Below are 16,541 nucleotides of genomic sequence, written 5' to 3'. Positions count from 1 at the left end.
TTGCATCCAGAGGGTGCATGTGCCTCTCTTCTGTGCCCATATTCCTGAGGGCATTCCTAGGTCTGAGTGGTAGCCATGCAGAGCTGTCTGTGGGTGGTGAAGACATACCTGAGACCAGCAGCTGGCGTGTGCACATGTGTGCCTGGGACCCTGCAAGGCAGAATAGGGGAAGGGAGCTGACTCTCTCTGCACCCCCTTTTTGGTTGAGTTCTGAGATGTCTGAGAACTCCAAATTAAAATATGGCCTTCCAAGTCATTATAAAGGAATACCTGTCAAGATCAAAGCATAAAACAAAATTTATTTAACCATTTCTTTGCTTGACTTTTAACTTTGACATATTTAGATATACAGTAAGCAGGCCTCTATATGTACTCTGGCCTGGAGCTCCACAAATGTTAATGAAGGGCTTGCTTCCATGTGTTTTTGTGAAAAGCTTAATTAAGTAAAAACAAACAAAAGTCAGTATCTCTCTCACATATATGTGTATTTATTTATATAAGAAATAGTCTGGAAGGATATACAAAAAAGTTAACAGGGTTATCTTCCACAGGGATGAGATTTTGGATTTTTTTTTTTTTTTTTTTTTTTTTTTTTTTTTTACTTCTTGCTTATTTGTATTTTCTAATTTTTTGGAGATGAACATGGAACACTTCTGTAATTTGTTAAAGAAGGAGGGTTAACATTAATCGGGGCACACCTACCTGAAGAAATCACCCTATGTCCTACTGATAATGGTCAGGACAATCAACTTAATATGTGAAGCACATTCTAGTGCTATGTGTGTGTGCGAGAGAGAGAGAGAGAAGGAAAGAGACAGACAGACAGAAGGAACTGTTATGCCATAAGCATGTCTTCTGGCCAGACAGCTATAAAAATACCAAGACAGCTTTTATCAACCCTGGCACCAGATATCCTCTAGGCCAAATTGATTCAGTAAATAGAGTAATGAAGGGCAAGACTGAAAGATATTCTGCAGCATTGTTTCTCAAACCCCAGGGTTACGACCCCCATGGGATTATAGAAACTGGAGCCAAGTTGCTGCCTGCTCCTATCCAGGGACTCCACCAACCCCTGGGAACTGACAGACCATCCACAATGCCCCTTTCTCTTGATCATAACAATAACTAATTGTACACAGTTGCCCACAAAATACTTCACATATATCATCTGATAAATTCAGTCTGGTCTGTAGGGTGGGTATTTGCATTTTCGTAGCTGAGGAAATCGGGGCTGAGAGGTTCAGGAGCTCAGGTGTGGTCACAGATAGGAGGTGGTAAAGCTGAGACTTCAATCCAGGCCTTCTAATCCTCTGACTTCATCCTAGTCAGCCATTTCCCCATTTCATCGGTTTTTTGGTTTTGCTTTTGCCTATGCCTTCCCATATTCTTTTTCTTTCCTTTTCGTAGCACCAACTTGTGAAATCCTAATGAACGGGAAGTTGGTTCTTTCTCCTTTACTTCATAAAAAAAATCTATCATCGTATCTTCTTTATCCCTTCCCTTATCACCACTTGCTGCCCAAAAATGGGGAAAAGTTTGTTACAGAATGAAAATGCTAATAAAGATTTTGGTATCATGGCCCAGCAGTACTGAATTTCATCTGGCTCCTGAGTGGGGCACAGAATAGGCTGTCAGTGTTAATAATCAAATGGCAGACACTCTTGCTTTGCATCATGTTTCTATATAATTTATTTTTAAAGCACTGTATACACATCTTCTCAATTGGTCTTGTATAAAAAACCCCTGGGCCGGGCGCGGTGGCTGAAGCCTGTAATCCCAGCACTTTGGGAGGCCGAGGCGGGTGGATCACAAGGTCAAGAGATCGAGACCATCTTGGTCAACATGGTGAAACCCCGTCTCTACTAAAAATACAAAAAAAATAGCTGGGCATGGTGGTGCGTGCCTGTAATCCCAGCTACTCAGGAGGCTGAGGCAGGAGAATTGCCTGAACCCAGGAGGCGGAGGTTGCGGTGAGCCGAGATCGCGCCATTGCACTCCAGCCTGGGTAACAAGAGCGAAACTCCGTCTCAAAAAAAAAAAAAAAAACCCTGTACAATATGGGTCACTAACAAGCTTACAAATAAGGGAACTGAGGCTCAGATATTAAGAAACTTCTTTGAGGCTGGGTGCAGTGGCTCACGTCTGTAATCCCAGCACTTCGGGAGGCCAAGGTGGGTGGATCACAAGGTCAGGAGTTCGAGACCAGCCTAGCCAAGATGGTGAGACCCCGCCTCTACTAAAAATGCAAAAATTAGCTGGGCATGGTGGTGGGCGCCTAATTAGGAGGCTGAGGCAGGAGAATTGCTTGAATATGGAAGGCAGAGGTTGCAGTGAGTTGAGATTGCCCCACTGCACTCCAGCCTGGGTGACAGAGTAAGACTCCATCTCAAAAAAAAAAAAAAAGAAAAAGAAACTTCTTTGAGTCTCACAGTAATAGAGTCTTCAAGAAGCACGTCTTCCTGTGAGCAGTGCTATGCAATAATTTGTGTGCCTACAGATACTGATGCGCATTTGAGCCCTCAATCTGGAAAAAGTTAGCAATGTATGGGTTAGATCCTTAACATTAACATGATTTACCTCCCCCTACCTCTTTCTGGCAATAACATCACAAAAGATTAGAAAATGGCTGATACTTACCATTCAGAAGACCACTTTAATATTATCAGTTTTCCACCCTGTAGCCCTTGGCAGGACTCTCTTTACACAGATCACAATGTTGGCACAGGGCCAAGAGATGGTGAAGTTGACTCAGAGGTCACTGCAGTTTATAAGAAGTCAGAATAATAAAAAGGAAGGCAAAACTGACATCACTGGCAAGGGAAAAATTTTGGTGTTGTGCTAAGCAAACAAATTACAGCTAGCTCTGAACAACAGGGGAGGAGTAAAGAGTTATTGAACAAAGCCAAGCCCAAGGGGAAAAAAGTCCATGTAAAAAAGGTAAACCACTACAGTAAAAGCTTGCAAATGATCTCAGAATTGACCATTAACTTGTTATTTATCCAATCATCAAAGAACAAAACAGAATCTGCTCAAGCGAACACTTCTATTAATCAAGGTGAAAGAGAGAAGTGCTTTATGATAAAGTGTTGAGAAAACATACATACAAATTGATTTTTGAATTGGCTTTGCTGCAAGCCACATATCTAGAATAAAAAGCACCTCTTTCTTCACTAAGCTACTACAATTAGAAAAATAAGAACAGAAAAATTCCAAGATAAGCTCACCTTTTAATCCATTTATGCTTAGTGTTCCATTATCAGAACACTAAGCATGTGAGAGTTATTTATATTCTACTGCTCAAGGTCATCACCAAGGTTTGATTGAAAAGTTTAAAAAATTGCAACCTCTGGCATAAATGTGTTAAGTTCACTTGGTGAAAACCAAATGCAGTTACAAGTATTATTAGACCTTGGTGTGTGAAGGACTCTAAGAGTTAAAAGCAAACTAGCACTACCTTCAGCCCATACGGGATTACTCTTTTATTAGTATAGTCTTGGGATTAGTGGAAATGTCTGTCTAATGAATGCAGCTACTATATTTGAGCACATGCCTGAATAAGCTACTTGTTGATTGAAACATATCTATTTATAAGCACTTCTGCATGTTGTGAAAAATCCATCTGTATTACCACAGCATGGCACCCACCATCTGAATAAAGGCTCTTTGCCATTTCACCATAGGGTCTGTTGAATGAACAGGCACAAAGGAAGTGTGTTGCATCCACTTAACAGATTTTATTCCTCACTCTTGCCCAGTAAAGTGAAGTTACCGTATCTAAACAGCAATTTAGATTGATGTGGATGTTACAAAAACAGCAATGGAAAAAAAGAAATACTTTTCATCAGACTCACTCAGGGTTTTTACCTAGTAGATCTACTGTAATTCAGACAAATGTTCACAAAGCCTAAACTAACCAGACCTCTGCTTATGTCACAATCTTTGAACTAAGTCTGGAAAGTAGGTGGATTTTGCTACACATGCTTCTTGTCATTTCTTCTTTACATTTCTGCTTACAAATACCACACTAATGGCATGCCCAACAGAAACAAGTACAGCATAACAATAGTATTGATACACAGTCAAGTAAGTTGATGCTTTCAATGGCTGCGATCTTCATTTGTGCTAAGGCTCCATCCAAGGTAAGCCCAGGCCTTCCACCCCTAAATGGGGACCTCAATGTCTACTCTGGGATTCTGAGTCCTGAGTCCCACTTTGCCTTCCAGTCTAAGTACCAGCTCTGCAAACTTCTTGAGTTTGCTTTTAAGTATTCTACTGGAATTTATCTTCTCTCTTTTGCAGTCAGGGCCCCATTTACTATGCATATTATGCTACCTCTGGGGAAAAGCTGATGAATTTACTAAAACTTTATTTAAAGAGAGTAAATTATATAAAATAATCATATATATACATATTTTATATATATACATATTATATATATGTATATAATATGTATATTTTCTTTTTTTTGAGATGGAGTTTTGCTCTTGTTGCCCAGGCTGGAGTGCAGTGGCACAGTCTCAGCTCCACTGCAACCTCCACCTCCACTTCCTGGGTTCAAATGATTCTCCTGCCTCAGACTCCTGAGTAGCTAGGATTACAGGCACCCACCAACATGCACAGCTAATTTTTTTATTTTTAGTAGAGAGGGGTTTCATCATGTTGGCCAGGCTGGTCTGGAACTCCTGACCTCAGGTGATCTACCTGCCCCTGCCTCCCAAAGTGCTGGGACTACAGGCATGAGCCACCACACCTGGCCAGGAGTAAATAATCTTAAACTGCAGGCTATTATTAAGAGAGACCTCACAGAATTTCTCTTGGAGAACTTTATAAATGATGCTGGGCAAAATGTCCAGTTCCCATTGTTAGAAAGAGAAGAATGAAATAAGCAGTCAACTGGAAGCTTCAGCACAGCAAGTAGAAACAATGCAGGCTTTAGCAGTCTTCTAATCCTGGCTCTTCCTCTAGAAAGAGTTTGTGACCCTTAGTTTTGTAGTCATATCACAAACAGACCTAGCAGGGCTCTTTTGACAGTCAAAGATGATGCTATGTAAAATGCCTAGAACATAGTGAGAACTCAATAACTTGTAGCTATTATAATTATTATTCACACTCTGGGAAGGCAGTAAAATTAGAGGATCACATCTTTTCTATTTTTCTAATAGAAAAAGCAAAAGAGTAATTCTGAAAGCAGAAGTGTTAATATTAGGAAGCCAAAGCAAAACTTGTAAAACATAAGCCATTTGGAAACACAAGTATTTAACCATAATACATCAACACAAAGCACCAAAGACTGTATAATAAATAATACAGCATTGTTTTAAGGTTTTTGTTTTGTTTTGTTTGAGACAGAGTCTTGCTCTGTCACCCAGGCTGGAGTGCAGCGGCATGATCTTGGCTCACTGCAACCTCTGCCTTCCAGGTTCAAGTCATTCTCCTGTTTCAGCCTCCTGAGTAGCTGGGATTACAGGCATGCACCACCAGGTCTGGCTAATTTTTGTATTTTTAGTAGAGACAGGGTTTCACCATGTTGGTAAGGCTAGTCTTGAACTCCTGACCTTGTGATCTGCCTGCCTTGGCCTCCCAAAGTGCTGAGATTACAGGAGTGAGCCACCATGCCTGGCATGCTTTTTGTTTTTTGAAACAGGGTCTTGCTCTGTCACCCAGGCTGGAGTTCCTACAGGTTCTGTATTACTAACTCTGAGACTGGGTGAAAGTGTTTTATGAGATAGGAACAACTTGGTGGCTCACGCCTGTAATCCCAGCACTTTGGGAGCCTGAGATGGGTGGATCACCTGAGGTCAGGAGCTCCAGAGCAGGCCGGCCAACATGGCGACACTCCATCTCTATTCAAAAAAAAAAAAAATTATTTAAAAAAAAAAAGGAAAAAAAAGAGAGATAGGAACAACTTGATAGAAAGTACTATTATCACCACACTCATTTGTCAGATTAAAAAACCAAGTAGCTAAATTAAATATGAAATGTTAGCAGGTGGTAGAGACAAGGTTTTAATTAGAAAACCCCAAGTTTTCCCTACTTTACCTCCCCATAATTTTCTTCAATTATCTTAAACACTCACATAAGTAAGATTTAAAAAACAAAAACAAAAAACTAATAGATCTATGCCTTTTTAAGAAAAGAAAACATCTAGTAACTCTTGCTTTTGTGAGATCACTCCAAGATAAAAGAGTATAGCCTTTGTCCAGCACAGCACTGGAGAACACAACTGCAAGGAGACAGCTCTTCTGTGACTTGGTTTGTGACTTCTCACAATTATTGATGCCTTTCTACCTTGAACCCTAAGGAAAGCAAACTGAAGACCAAAAAATTCTACAACGTTGAAGCTCTACCTCAGTGTTCTACTTGATTGCTGAAATTACTGTCCTTTTCAGTATTTATTTTCTGTCCATTTTCTATCAGAGTTCACAGCCTGATACTAATAAAAATTAATCTTAAAACCTGTCCCATCCATCCATTCAAGTATCCAGCCATCAATCACCCATCATCCATTCACTCATCTATTCCTCAATGGCTTCTATAAAAGGTTTAAGTAAGCCCTTAATGTTAACTCATTTCATTGGTCTTTCTCACAGGTACTGTCTCTGCTATAAGAGAAACTGTTCTGGGGCATACACCAACTTCCTTTTAAGGATAATATGCTAATGGAAAAGAGAAGTCGGTGGTTAAGAAATTAGAGCAGGGGTCAGGCGCGGTGGCTCACGTCTGTAATCCCAGCACTTTGGGAGGCAGAGGCGAGTGGATCACGAGGTCAAGAGATCGAGACCATCCTGGTCAACACAGTGAAACCCCGTCTCTACTAAAAATACAAAAAATTAGCTGGGCATGGTGGCGCGTGCCTGTAATCCCAGCTACTCAGGAGGCTGAGGCAGGAGAATTGCCTGAACCCAGGAGGCAGAGGTTGCGGTGAGCGGAGATCGCGCCATTTGCACTCCGGCCTGGGTAACAAGAGTGAAACTCTGTCTCAAAAAAAAAAAAAAAAAGAAAGAAAGAAATTAGAGCATTTAGCACTGGTAAGCATTCATAACCAAAATTCATTAATGAAAGTTTTTTAAAGACTGTTTTTAAATGTTCAAAATACTTTATGGATTATGAATTTTTAAGTTTCCAAAAGCAGCTGAAACTCACAGAGAAGCTAGGAGTAGAAATTATTTACATCTTACATATAAGAACACGGGGAAAAAAGGGCCAAATGATTTATACAAGGGACCCAAAACTTAGCAACCCAAGCCAGGACTTAGAATTCCTCGCTATGACTTTTGTACTAAGATGATTAAGCTCAGCTGCTGCCTTCAATATTTGGTTCCATCAACATTGAAAGCATTTTACTTTGGCATTTCTGTAACATGGCACCATTAATAGCTGTCTTTACCCATAATACCCTAATTAAACAACCATCTTTGGGGCTGGCAGTATACATGATGAAGGGGCAACAGCCTAGTTCCCAGTAGCTAAGTAAAAATTTAGGTTATGCCATTTTTTTCCTTGCATTTTCTTGATTTAGAAGTTAAACAATGCTCACATTTCCAATTTACCCAAGTCTGTATCTTTCTGACACAAGCACAAATCTCGACAAGTATAAATGTTTCTACCTCCAAATCTACTTTTATCACTTTTGAACAATAAAGCCGTCATTCTAATGATTTCACAATACGATAAGTTTGTGATTTTTAACCTGTTTAGACTAAGATTTTCCAAAGTGTGATCCAATTAATGTTAGGCTGAAAGAGAATAAACCCTATATTAAAAACAAAATGAATTTATTTGCCCTTTGTGCCAAAATACCTCAAGAATAATAAGAATACTGCATTCAACTGTAATTAGACCTAAAGAGATAGAGTTTAAAAAATTTAATGTACTTCAGAAAGCATATAAAATTGAGATCACAAAACCAAGAATGTTGTCATAAAATAAATTTATTTTAAACATCAATAGCTTGCATTTCAGATATACTGATATATCTTTTACCAGAAGGTGAAAGCACCTTTTCCAGAATCTGCTTCCAGCAGAGTCAATACTGATTTCTAAACTGGTTGCTTAGGTCTTGCAGCTCTGTCACTAAGGTGTCCATAGCTGTTACGTCATCAGCTAATTCCCTGGAAATTTCTCCAGTTACCACATCTGTAAAAAGTTGCTGTAACATAAAAAACACAGCAGAAATATTAAAACAATGAAGATTTCTTTGAAGTAAAATAGCGTACAGAGTTTAAAAACCTTTTGCATAATAATACTATACAATTGTAATAGCAATGGTAGTATTTTTTTCTGTTCACTATCCTAGAAATGTACAAGCTACAATAATTACATGAATCAAAACAACAGGCCTCAACTTATAAATTCAAATGAGCTCTGTTCTTCAAAGCAGTTGTCTAAATACTGGTTATTCATTGCAATGTTATAGGATAGTTTTTGGATGAATAGACATAATTCAACCAAACAAAACAAGTTTGTTTATTGTGTATACAGGCAAAACAAATATATTCTATATTCAAATTCATATAAATCATACCCTTTGTGCTACTTATTTGGAAATTAATTTGGCTTAGGCCTCAGAAACCACAAAGATTATTCTAGCAAAAAAGTACAGCAAAATAAAAATAACTGTGTCCTCTCCCTGAAGAAGGAATTGCCTTGGGAAGTTTATTGCAACACATTTCAATAATGTTACCATAGCTGAAAACATTTTGAAATGCCTCTCCAGGAGCTGCCTCCTGAGCCAACATAGACACCCAAGAAAATCAGCTTCAGGATTTTATGACCCCATTGTATGTGTGTGTGTGCACATGTGACTGTGTGTATGTTTTATTCAGAAATATAATTTACGTAGCTTGCCATATATCTGTTTCATTGGATTTGACTATATGATTTATATAGCATTTCATGACAAAATGAAGTAGGAACTGCTCCAGTGTCATCTGTAAACACCTTTTAGGAAAATAATCTAGCCTCATATAGCTTTTTTTTTTTTTTGTATATGTTTTTTTAAACTAAGAATGACAATGCTTGCAAATCATAATCAATCTGCATCACTTCCCCGTGGGGTAAAGAGGAAGCACAGAGAAACTGAGGCTTAGAAAAGAATGAATAATTTGCTGACAGGCTCTCCAGCACTCTCATGAACAGCCCCCTCATGCCACTCTTGGCAGCAAACCTGTACAAGGACAGGGTACAAGTGGGCAGGGGAGTCACTGTGTCCTGGGGGAGCATGGACTGGATAATTTGTTAGGTGAGTCTCTAGGTACTAGGAGCTTATTTCCATGAAGTCCCTGGCCTGGCAAGAAAAGACCTGAGATTCATTCAATTACGCCCATTTAACATAGGCCGTAAGCAATTTAACATAGTTATCCTCACTCATTTTCAATCTTAATTCATTTTCACTTTCTAAAAGTCACTAAAAAAGTGACTTTTTTGGAATGCAATTCAGTTTGACAAACCCAATTCATTAAACAGAAAAGGTATATGATCTACAAAACCTGAGACTCCCACAAATATGTAAAACATGCTTCAGAGGAGGCACTGGGAGGTAATTTTTCCCATTTTTGGATAACCCAGTGGGCATCTAATGAGAATGAAAATCTAAACACAGATGATGTTCTGAGGCTGCATTTTCATTATTTGGCAATCTACTATAATATGGAAAGATGTACAGTACCTGCACAGACAACACTTTTCAAGTCATGTAAGTATAGATTTATATAAAAATAGTCATTTATAAGAAAAAGCTTTGCACAGAAAAAGGAAACCACAGTATATCCTGAAGAAGTAAACTATTGTGGATGGGTTAGTGACCTAATCAGAAGTAGGAAACAAAGTTCCAACTTTGGGAAGGAAAGTCACAGGAAAAAACCCTGCTGCTCTGACTTTGAGCGAGCTCTTGTAGATTTTTGAGAGACGCGATTCTGAAGTTATACTGCCAAGCTAGGAGGAAATACAGTTCTCCTGGGTCATGCAGATAAATAGGAAAAGTAAAGTAAGTTAATTATCTAAAGAGGCAAAACTGCTGTCTTGATCTGAAAACATCAAACCATTAGTAAGAAAAAAAATACTCTGGAAAGACTGTTTCAGAGTAAAAAGGTATTCAGAAGTAGCCTCCGTGTGCCAGAGACTCTCAGAAGTCAGTCAAAATTACTTTGCAACCCAAGATCCCCATAATGAAAGCGAGTAAAGATTAGAAAAGTAAGTACTAAATTGTGCTAGAAGTTATATTTGTCGAAATTTTCTTCCAGATGTATACTCCAAACCTGGCTGCACAGTAAAATCGGCTAGAAATTTAACAGGTTTCCTGGATTCCATCCCATTCCTGAATCTACATCGGTCACAGATACAGCCCCAGAATCCCATCTTCCATAAAGCTCCCTGAGTAATTCTTAAGCATCTCCGGCCCAGCACTGGTCCAAAAGTTAGTCTTTGTGAACTAAAGGTGTATTTCAGTTGTTAAACCTGAATCGCCATCTACCTTAACAATTTTGGTCAAATCCATATACCACCTACTTAAAATTTTTATCTAAGTCAATTTTTTTTTTTTTACTTACCTAAGAGTCTTTTTAAAAATGAAACATTACATCACTATTGTAAATACAAAATAAGCACTGGTATTCATGAAATTACAGGCTTGATGTGTTAATCTATGTTTTTCTAATATGTACTGAAATAAATATATATTTAAACTGAAAGTTTACCAGTGGCATATATGCCACACTGGGGAAAATGACAATAAATACAAGAGCGTTGTTTTAACTTAATTTAAAGAAAGCATTAAGGGCTGAATTGTAAACATTAATTTCAAAGAATTTTTTTTTTTTTTTCGGAGGCAGTGTCTCACTCTGTCACACAGACTGAAGTGCAATGGCACAATTTCAGCTCACTGCAATCTCTGCCTCCCAGGTTCAAGCTATTCTACTGCCTCAGCCTCCTGAGTAGCTGGGATTACAGGCACCCACCACCACGACCAGCCAATTTTTGTATTTTTTAGTAGAGATAGGGTTTCACCATGTTGGCCAGGCCGATCTCAAACTCCAGACCTCAGTGATCTGCCCACCTCAGCTTCCCAAAGTGCTGGGATTACAGGCATAAGCCACCACACCTGGCCAATTTCAAAGATTCTTAAGTCACATACATTTAGAGTGGTCTAGCCATTGGGCCAAAAGGATCCTTACAAACACAATCAATGATAAGGGCGCTATAAAATAAAATATAACATGTAAAATTATCACTGATGTAAAAGATTTAACAGCAATAAGTTGATACTAATGACCTTTTTCTATATGACCATCACAACTAATTCACAAGTCATTCTCACCTTTGCTTTAGATAACAAGCCGCGTAAATTGAGTCGAACTGAAGAAAGCATTTGTACAGCTTCTTGGGGACTGGATTTGTTTTTACTGCATTTTATGGCCACTGGAAGATAAACATGGAAGGAAACATCCATTAAAAAGTGGTAATGATAATTCACAAGTTCAAAAGCCAATTACTTAATTAGAATTTTATAGTAACAGACTTTGGAAATACTTCCTGGAAAGTTTTTATGTTTGAAAAAGAATAATAATTATGTACATAACTTTTCCCTTTATCCTTCTTTTTTTAAGATATAGGGTTTCACCCTGTCGCTCAGGCTGGAGGTATGGCATGCAGCCTTGAATTCCTGGCTTCAAATGATCCTCCTGCCGCAGCCTCCCAAAGCACTGAGATTACAGGTATGAGCCTTTGCATCTGGCTTTTCTATATTCTTCTTTAAGAATGATAATTTACTGTTCCAGGAAATTTTGAAAGAAAAAAACAGGTGATTTTTGGTGAGTTATGGATCACTGGGAAGAGACCCTAAACACCTATACACATGTACATTAAAGCACATACATGCACACATATGCACAGACAAAATCAGGCAAGGAGACAAAATGTTATTGAAAATGAAGTACCCAAACAGACATAAACAAATGCAGCACATCTTTGTGTGGCTTTCCAGGCTAGCAAGTCCCCTATGGCAGCTTCACAACAGCTGATGACACAAGCCCAAGGACGTGAGATGACAGATATGTACAGCTTAGTTCTTACTACATTCTCATACTCAGGGTTTGAAGCACCATTCCGGAAGAACTGACAACAATCTATGTGCCTTCATTTAGAGAATGTGACCACAACCAGGTTCTTGAGTTCCTGAGCAATGCTTGGCATCAGCAGAGAATGGGGAAGAGTTAATCACAACTCCACTGCTAGCTTTCCGGGGAACCCATTCTCCTAAAACCTGACATTATTAAGACAGCATGCTCTTTCCTGATAGAAGGCCTGGCTATTAAGCTTTATGAGAACAAGTGAAGAGCTTTGTACAAACATAATGCCCAGTTTTTCCCCACTGACTTGTTCTTGGTTTTATTCCCTAAATTATGCTCATGAAATTCAAACAGACCAATACCATTTTAAAATGACACTAAACAGTGCAAGGATTAAAGTCTACCCCATACTCTAGATTGTAGACCAAGGATAGAAAATATATTTTCTTTCTTTTTTTTTGAGACAAAGTCTCACTCTGTCACTAGGCTAAAGTGCAGTGACACAATCATAGCTCACTGCAGCCTCAACCTCGGGGATTCAAGTGTCCTCCTACCTCAGCCTCTCAAGTAGCTGGGACCACAAGGGCATGCCAACACAACCAGCTAATGTTTTAATTTTTTGGTAGAGATGGGGTCTCACTATGTTGCTCAGGCTGATCTTGAACTCCTGGGCTCAAGTGGCCCACCCACCTTGACCTCCCAATTACAGTCATGAGCCACCATACCCAGCCCAATAGATTTCTTTCTGCATGCAAACACTAACCAGTCAGTAGAGGCTGCCTGTTATGACAAAACAGAGTTCTGTCATTAATTAATAGTATCTTCCATGGCCAGCAAGAACTACATTTGACATTCCTATTTTAGAGTAATAATGAGGAGTAAGAATTAAGACTTTGACATTTCTCATTAAAGGGTAAAAGGATGCACAGTAATTGGCAATGTTAAGCCAATTTTCAAAGGGCAGAGTTTGCCCAGAGAGAGTGAGGGTTATTAGTCTGTCTCTCTTAGTAGAGGAAAGTTGTAACCACCATGGCAGCGGTATTTGAGCTGTTTAGTACCTAGTGGTTTAGATCAGAAACTGCTGTAATTCTTTTTTTAATCTTTTATTTTCATTCGACAAAAACAACAGTAAAGCAAAAAGACGCATACTCTGTTAGTTTTCCTACTCAATCCCATTTCCAAAAGGCATTACAGACTGAGATAGAGACAGACAGCTATGGAGACAGGAATGACCTGCTGTTTCAAATCATCAGAAAAGCTGAGGCAGCAGTGCCTCCTCCATGTATCCTCCTCCATGCAGACTACAGCTAAAATGCACAAATATTATTTTAAAAACTCCTGGATGGCAAAGAGCTAACACACTTGAGCCCACCCTTTCCCAGAAAATAAAATAGCAGAAACTGTAAGTGTAAACTTTCCAGACAATACAAATGAGCACATAATGATGACATTGTTACAGGGAGGCCTCAAATACTATGTCAATATTGCAATATCTTATCAAGCTTTCTAAAGTACATGGCTACCTTAACGATACGCAACACAAGGAGTAAACCATGTGGAGATTTTTTTAAACGTTATACAGTCATGCATCTCTTAATGATGGGGATATGTTACGAGAAACGTGTGGTTGGGCCATTTTGGTGTTGTGAGAACATCATAGGGTGTACTTACACAAACCTAGATGGTATAGCTTACTCTGCACCTAGGCTACATGGTATATAGCCTACTACTCCTAGGCTACAACCCTGTACAGCATGTGATTGTACTAAACACTGCAAGCAATCAGAACACAATGGTAAGTATTTGTCTAAATATTGGAGAAGTACAATAAAAATATGGTTTTATAATATTATGGGGCCACTGTCATATATGTGGTCCATTGGTGACCAAAATGTTACTACGGGATGCTTGACTGTGCTTCCTTTTCATAATTGGGTAGGGTGGAGGAACAGTGTTTTGAAGAGACTCACACACAGAGAAATCCAGCTCATTCTTTGAGCACTGATGTAAAAAAGTAACAAGGAAACAATTAAGATTTATCTTTATAAATCTAAAATATCATTAGAAACTAAAGCTAGGCATCCACTCAGATGTGCTTAAAATGTTGCAGGAGCATGAACACAGAATTCAATGATGTCAAAAAAGAACTTAAAAGAATGGACACTTGCTTTTCTCCAAGTATGCCCTGATTAAAAAAAAAGATACCCATTATAGTTTAAACCCAACTTTAAGATGCAAAATAAAGATTTTTTTTTCCAGAATTTCTCTTTAACCTGCATACTACTCTTTGACAGGTTTAATACCATCACTTGGTGAGTACAGAAAATATCGTGGCTTTGACTTGTAACAGACCAGCAGTTCATAGAAATATTTAGAGTTGGTAAGTTGAAGTAGATAAGATAAAATTTTCAAAGCAAATCGTACCCTGCTAATTATGTACCTAACACATCAGTGTGGGTTTCCCCAAATATCACACTTTATCCATAAAGACAAAAAGCATAAGGACTGGATCCCATCTGAGCCCACCCACCATGAGGTCAGCAGAAGCCACATGAATTCTAACCACACCAAAAACATCCTTCTGCGGATCTATCAGCAATTACTCCAAACTTTTCTACATTGACTTTCAGCTATATAGAGCTCAGCACTTCTACCTTACAAAAGGTAGGTGACCCAGGAAATCGAATATTAATATCCTTTAGGTCAAACATATCAAAGGTCGAAAGTAGAACTGTTAACTATCAAGCTAATTTCTAAACTGTTTGAATGTTCTGTGACTTCTTTAAAAGCAAGAAAAACTTTATCCTTCTTCTTCCTTTTTTCTCTTTTTAGTTTTGAGTCCCTTATCATCTATAGCTTAAGCCCTCTGGAAGGAAGAGGGTGGTGGTGAGAGGGTAAGATATTAACATCTAAGCCATGTGTGAAATACTGCTAAGTGTTTGAATGTTTTCATTTATTCTTCCTGGGTAGGTATTATCCCATTTTACTGATGAGGAAAAGTAGGCTCAGAGAAGTTAAATTATGTACCCAAAGTCAACTAGCAAGCATGTGGCAGAGCCGGTCCTGGAGCTTCGGTCTCCCTGATTCTAAAGCTCTGCCCTTTGCATTCTTCCTTGTTGGCTCCCTATTTGTTATAATTATTAGCAGCAGGAAGGAGGTTAGGCAAAGAAGTAGGAGGAGAACTTTAGGATTGGTTCACGGTCCTTGTGATTCAGTTCTTAACATTGAGGGCATCATTATTTTATTGGAACTGCATCAGACACTCATATTCAAATATAAATATAAATATGCATTATTAAATTTCACTGGCATTTTTTGAAAATCAATAATTAAAAGCCATCCTTATTTGGACTGTCTTTACCCAACAGGCATATAATTTTATAGGTAAGGTTAAACCTTTCCTCAAACAATATCCTCTACCCAAATACAAGGTTTATATTTTATATTTATTTTGTATATGCTATAGCCCTTTGCATATTGCTATGTACTCCAGAGATCTATATGTAAGTCAAGTTAAAGTCAACAGGTCTCCTTAATGCTACGTAATCAACACAAAGAGACTCTGTGTGGAATGAAGTTTATGCAAAGTTGTACAGGTGTTTCACACCTCAAAAAGAGTTTCTAATTTCTGTTACTTATTCAAACAGAATATAAGCCTCTATCCTGTTTTTTATTATTATTCCAAAATGCCTATTACATAGTAGGTGGTCTATGAATGTTTGCTGAATTAAATTCAACAATGTCAATATAACAAAACAATTTGATATTATTTATAATGAAACTTTACTTTTGACAAACACTCTTTTTATGTCAGTAGATAATAAGTCAAAACATTCCATGAATATCAAATGTTACATCAAATACCATGTGCAAGTCCTAAGGCTCTGTGAACAACTTCCTTAAATGATGTAATATCTTTCTCCCAACAACTGGACTGGGTGTCATACTTGTATGCCTTTGAGAGGCACTGGAATGCCTGAGGAAAGAGAAAGAACAACATTCGGTAGAATAACAAGTAGAATTCACATTTCAAACTCTGTTTCCTGGAAGTCATATGGAACTAATTCCAATGTGAAAAGCAGCATCTGTGTTGTACAGCACATCGTCTATTACTCTCATCAAAGAAGGGGTAGAAATGCACACCCAGTGGCAATAAGCAGTGACAAGAAATCAAATGGATGTACCTGGATTGAGACACTTCCCTGTAACCAGAAAAATATAAAGGCCAGGTTTGGAAATCTGTAAGTATACAGATTTTCTCAGCATTTGTAGCCATCAGTTTAAGAAACCTGTTTAGAGAATGAGGCATGAACTTAGTTAAAACAATAAACTTGCTGGTAGACATGTAATCTCACAGATGTTTAAAGTACCCTCTTTCAAATCCTCAAGGGAGAAGTGACAGATCAGAGAATTCCGTGTACTCTTAATTCCATATATGCAAGAAAGTCCATAATTCAAGGAGAAATGGAAGGACAT

The 16,541-nt window shown here is 38.3% G+C and overlaps 1 protein-coding gene across 1 annotated transcript in view; it reads right to left on the bottom strand.

Moving 5' to 3' along the window:
• Positions 1-7,913: 7,913 nt before the first annotated feature.
• Positions 7,914-16,541, bottom strand: part of TTC27 (tetratricopeptide repeat domain 27) — a 197,595-nt gene continuing 188,967 nt past the window's right edge. The window contains exons 18-20 of the mRNA XM_003926820.2: positions 15,930-16,041; positions 11,315-11,415; positions 7,914-8,149 (exon numbers count right to left, since the gene is read on the bottom strand). Of these exons, the coding sequence (XP_003926869.1) occupies positions 8,027-8,149; positions 11,315-11,415; positions 15,930-16,041 (336 nt within the window). The 3' untranslated portion in view covers positions 7,914-8,026. The remainder of the gene's footprint in view (positions 8,150-11,314; positions 11,416-15,929; positions 16,042-16,541) is intronic.

Source organism: Saimiri boliviensis, chromosome 1 (genome assembly GCF_048565385.1).
Source record: "Saimiri boliviensis isolate mSaiBol1 chromosome 1, mSaiBol1.pri, whole genome shotgun sequence".
In the NCBI taxonomy this organism is placed as follows: Eukaryota; Metazoa; Chordata; class Mammalia; order Primates; family Cebidae; genus Saimiri; species Saimiri boliviensis.
Note: the sequence above shows the minus strand (reverse complement) of the source record. Positions and strands in the feature narration are given on the sequence as shown.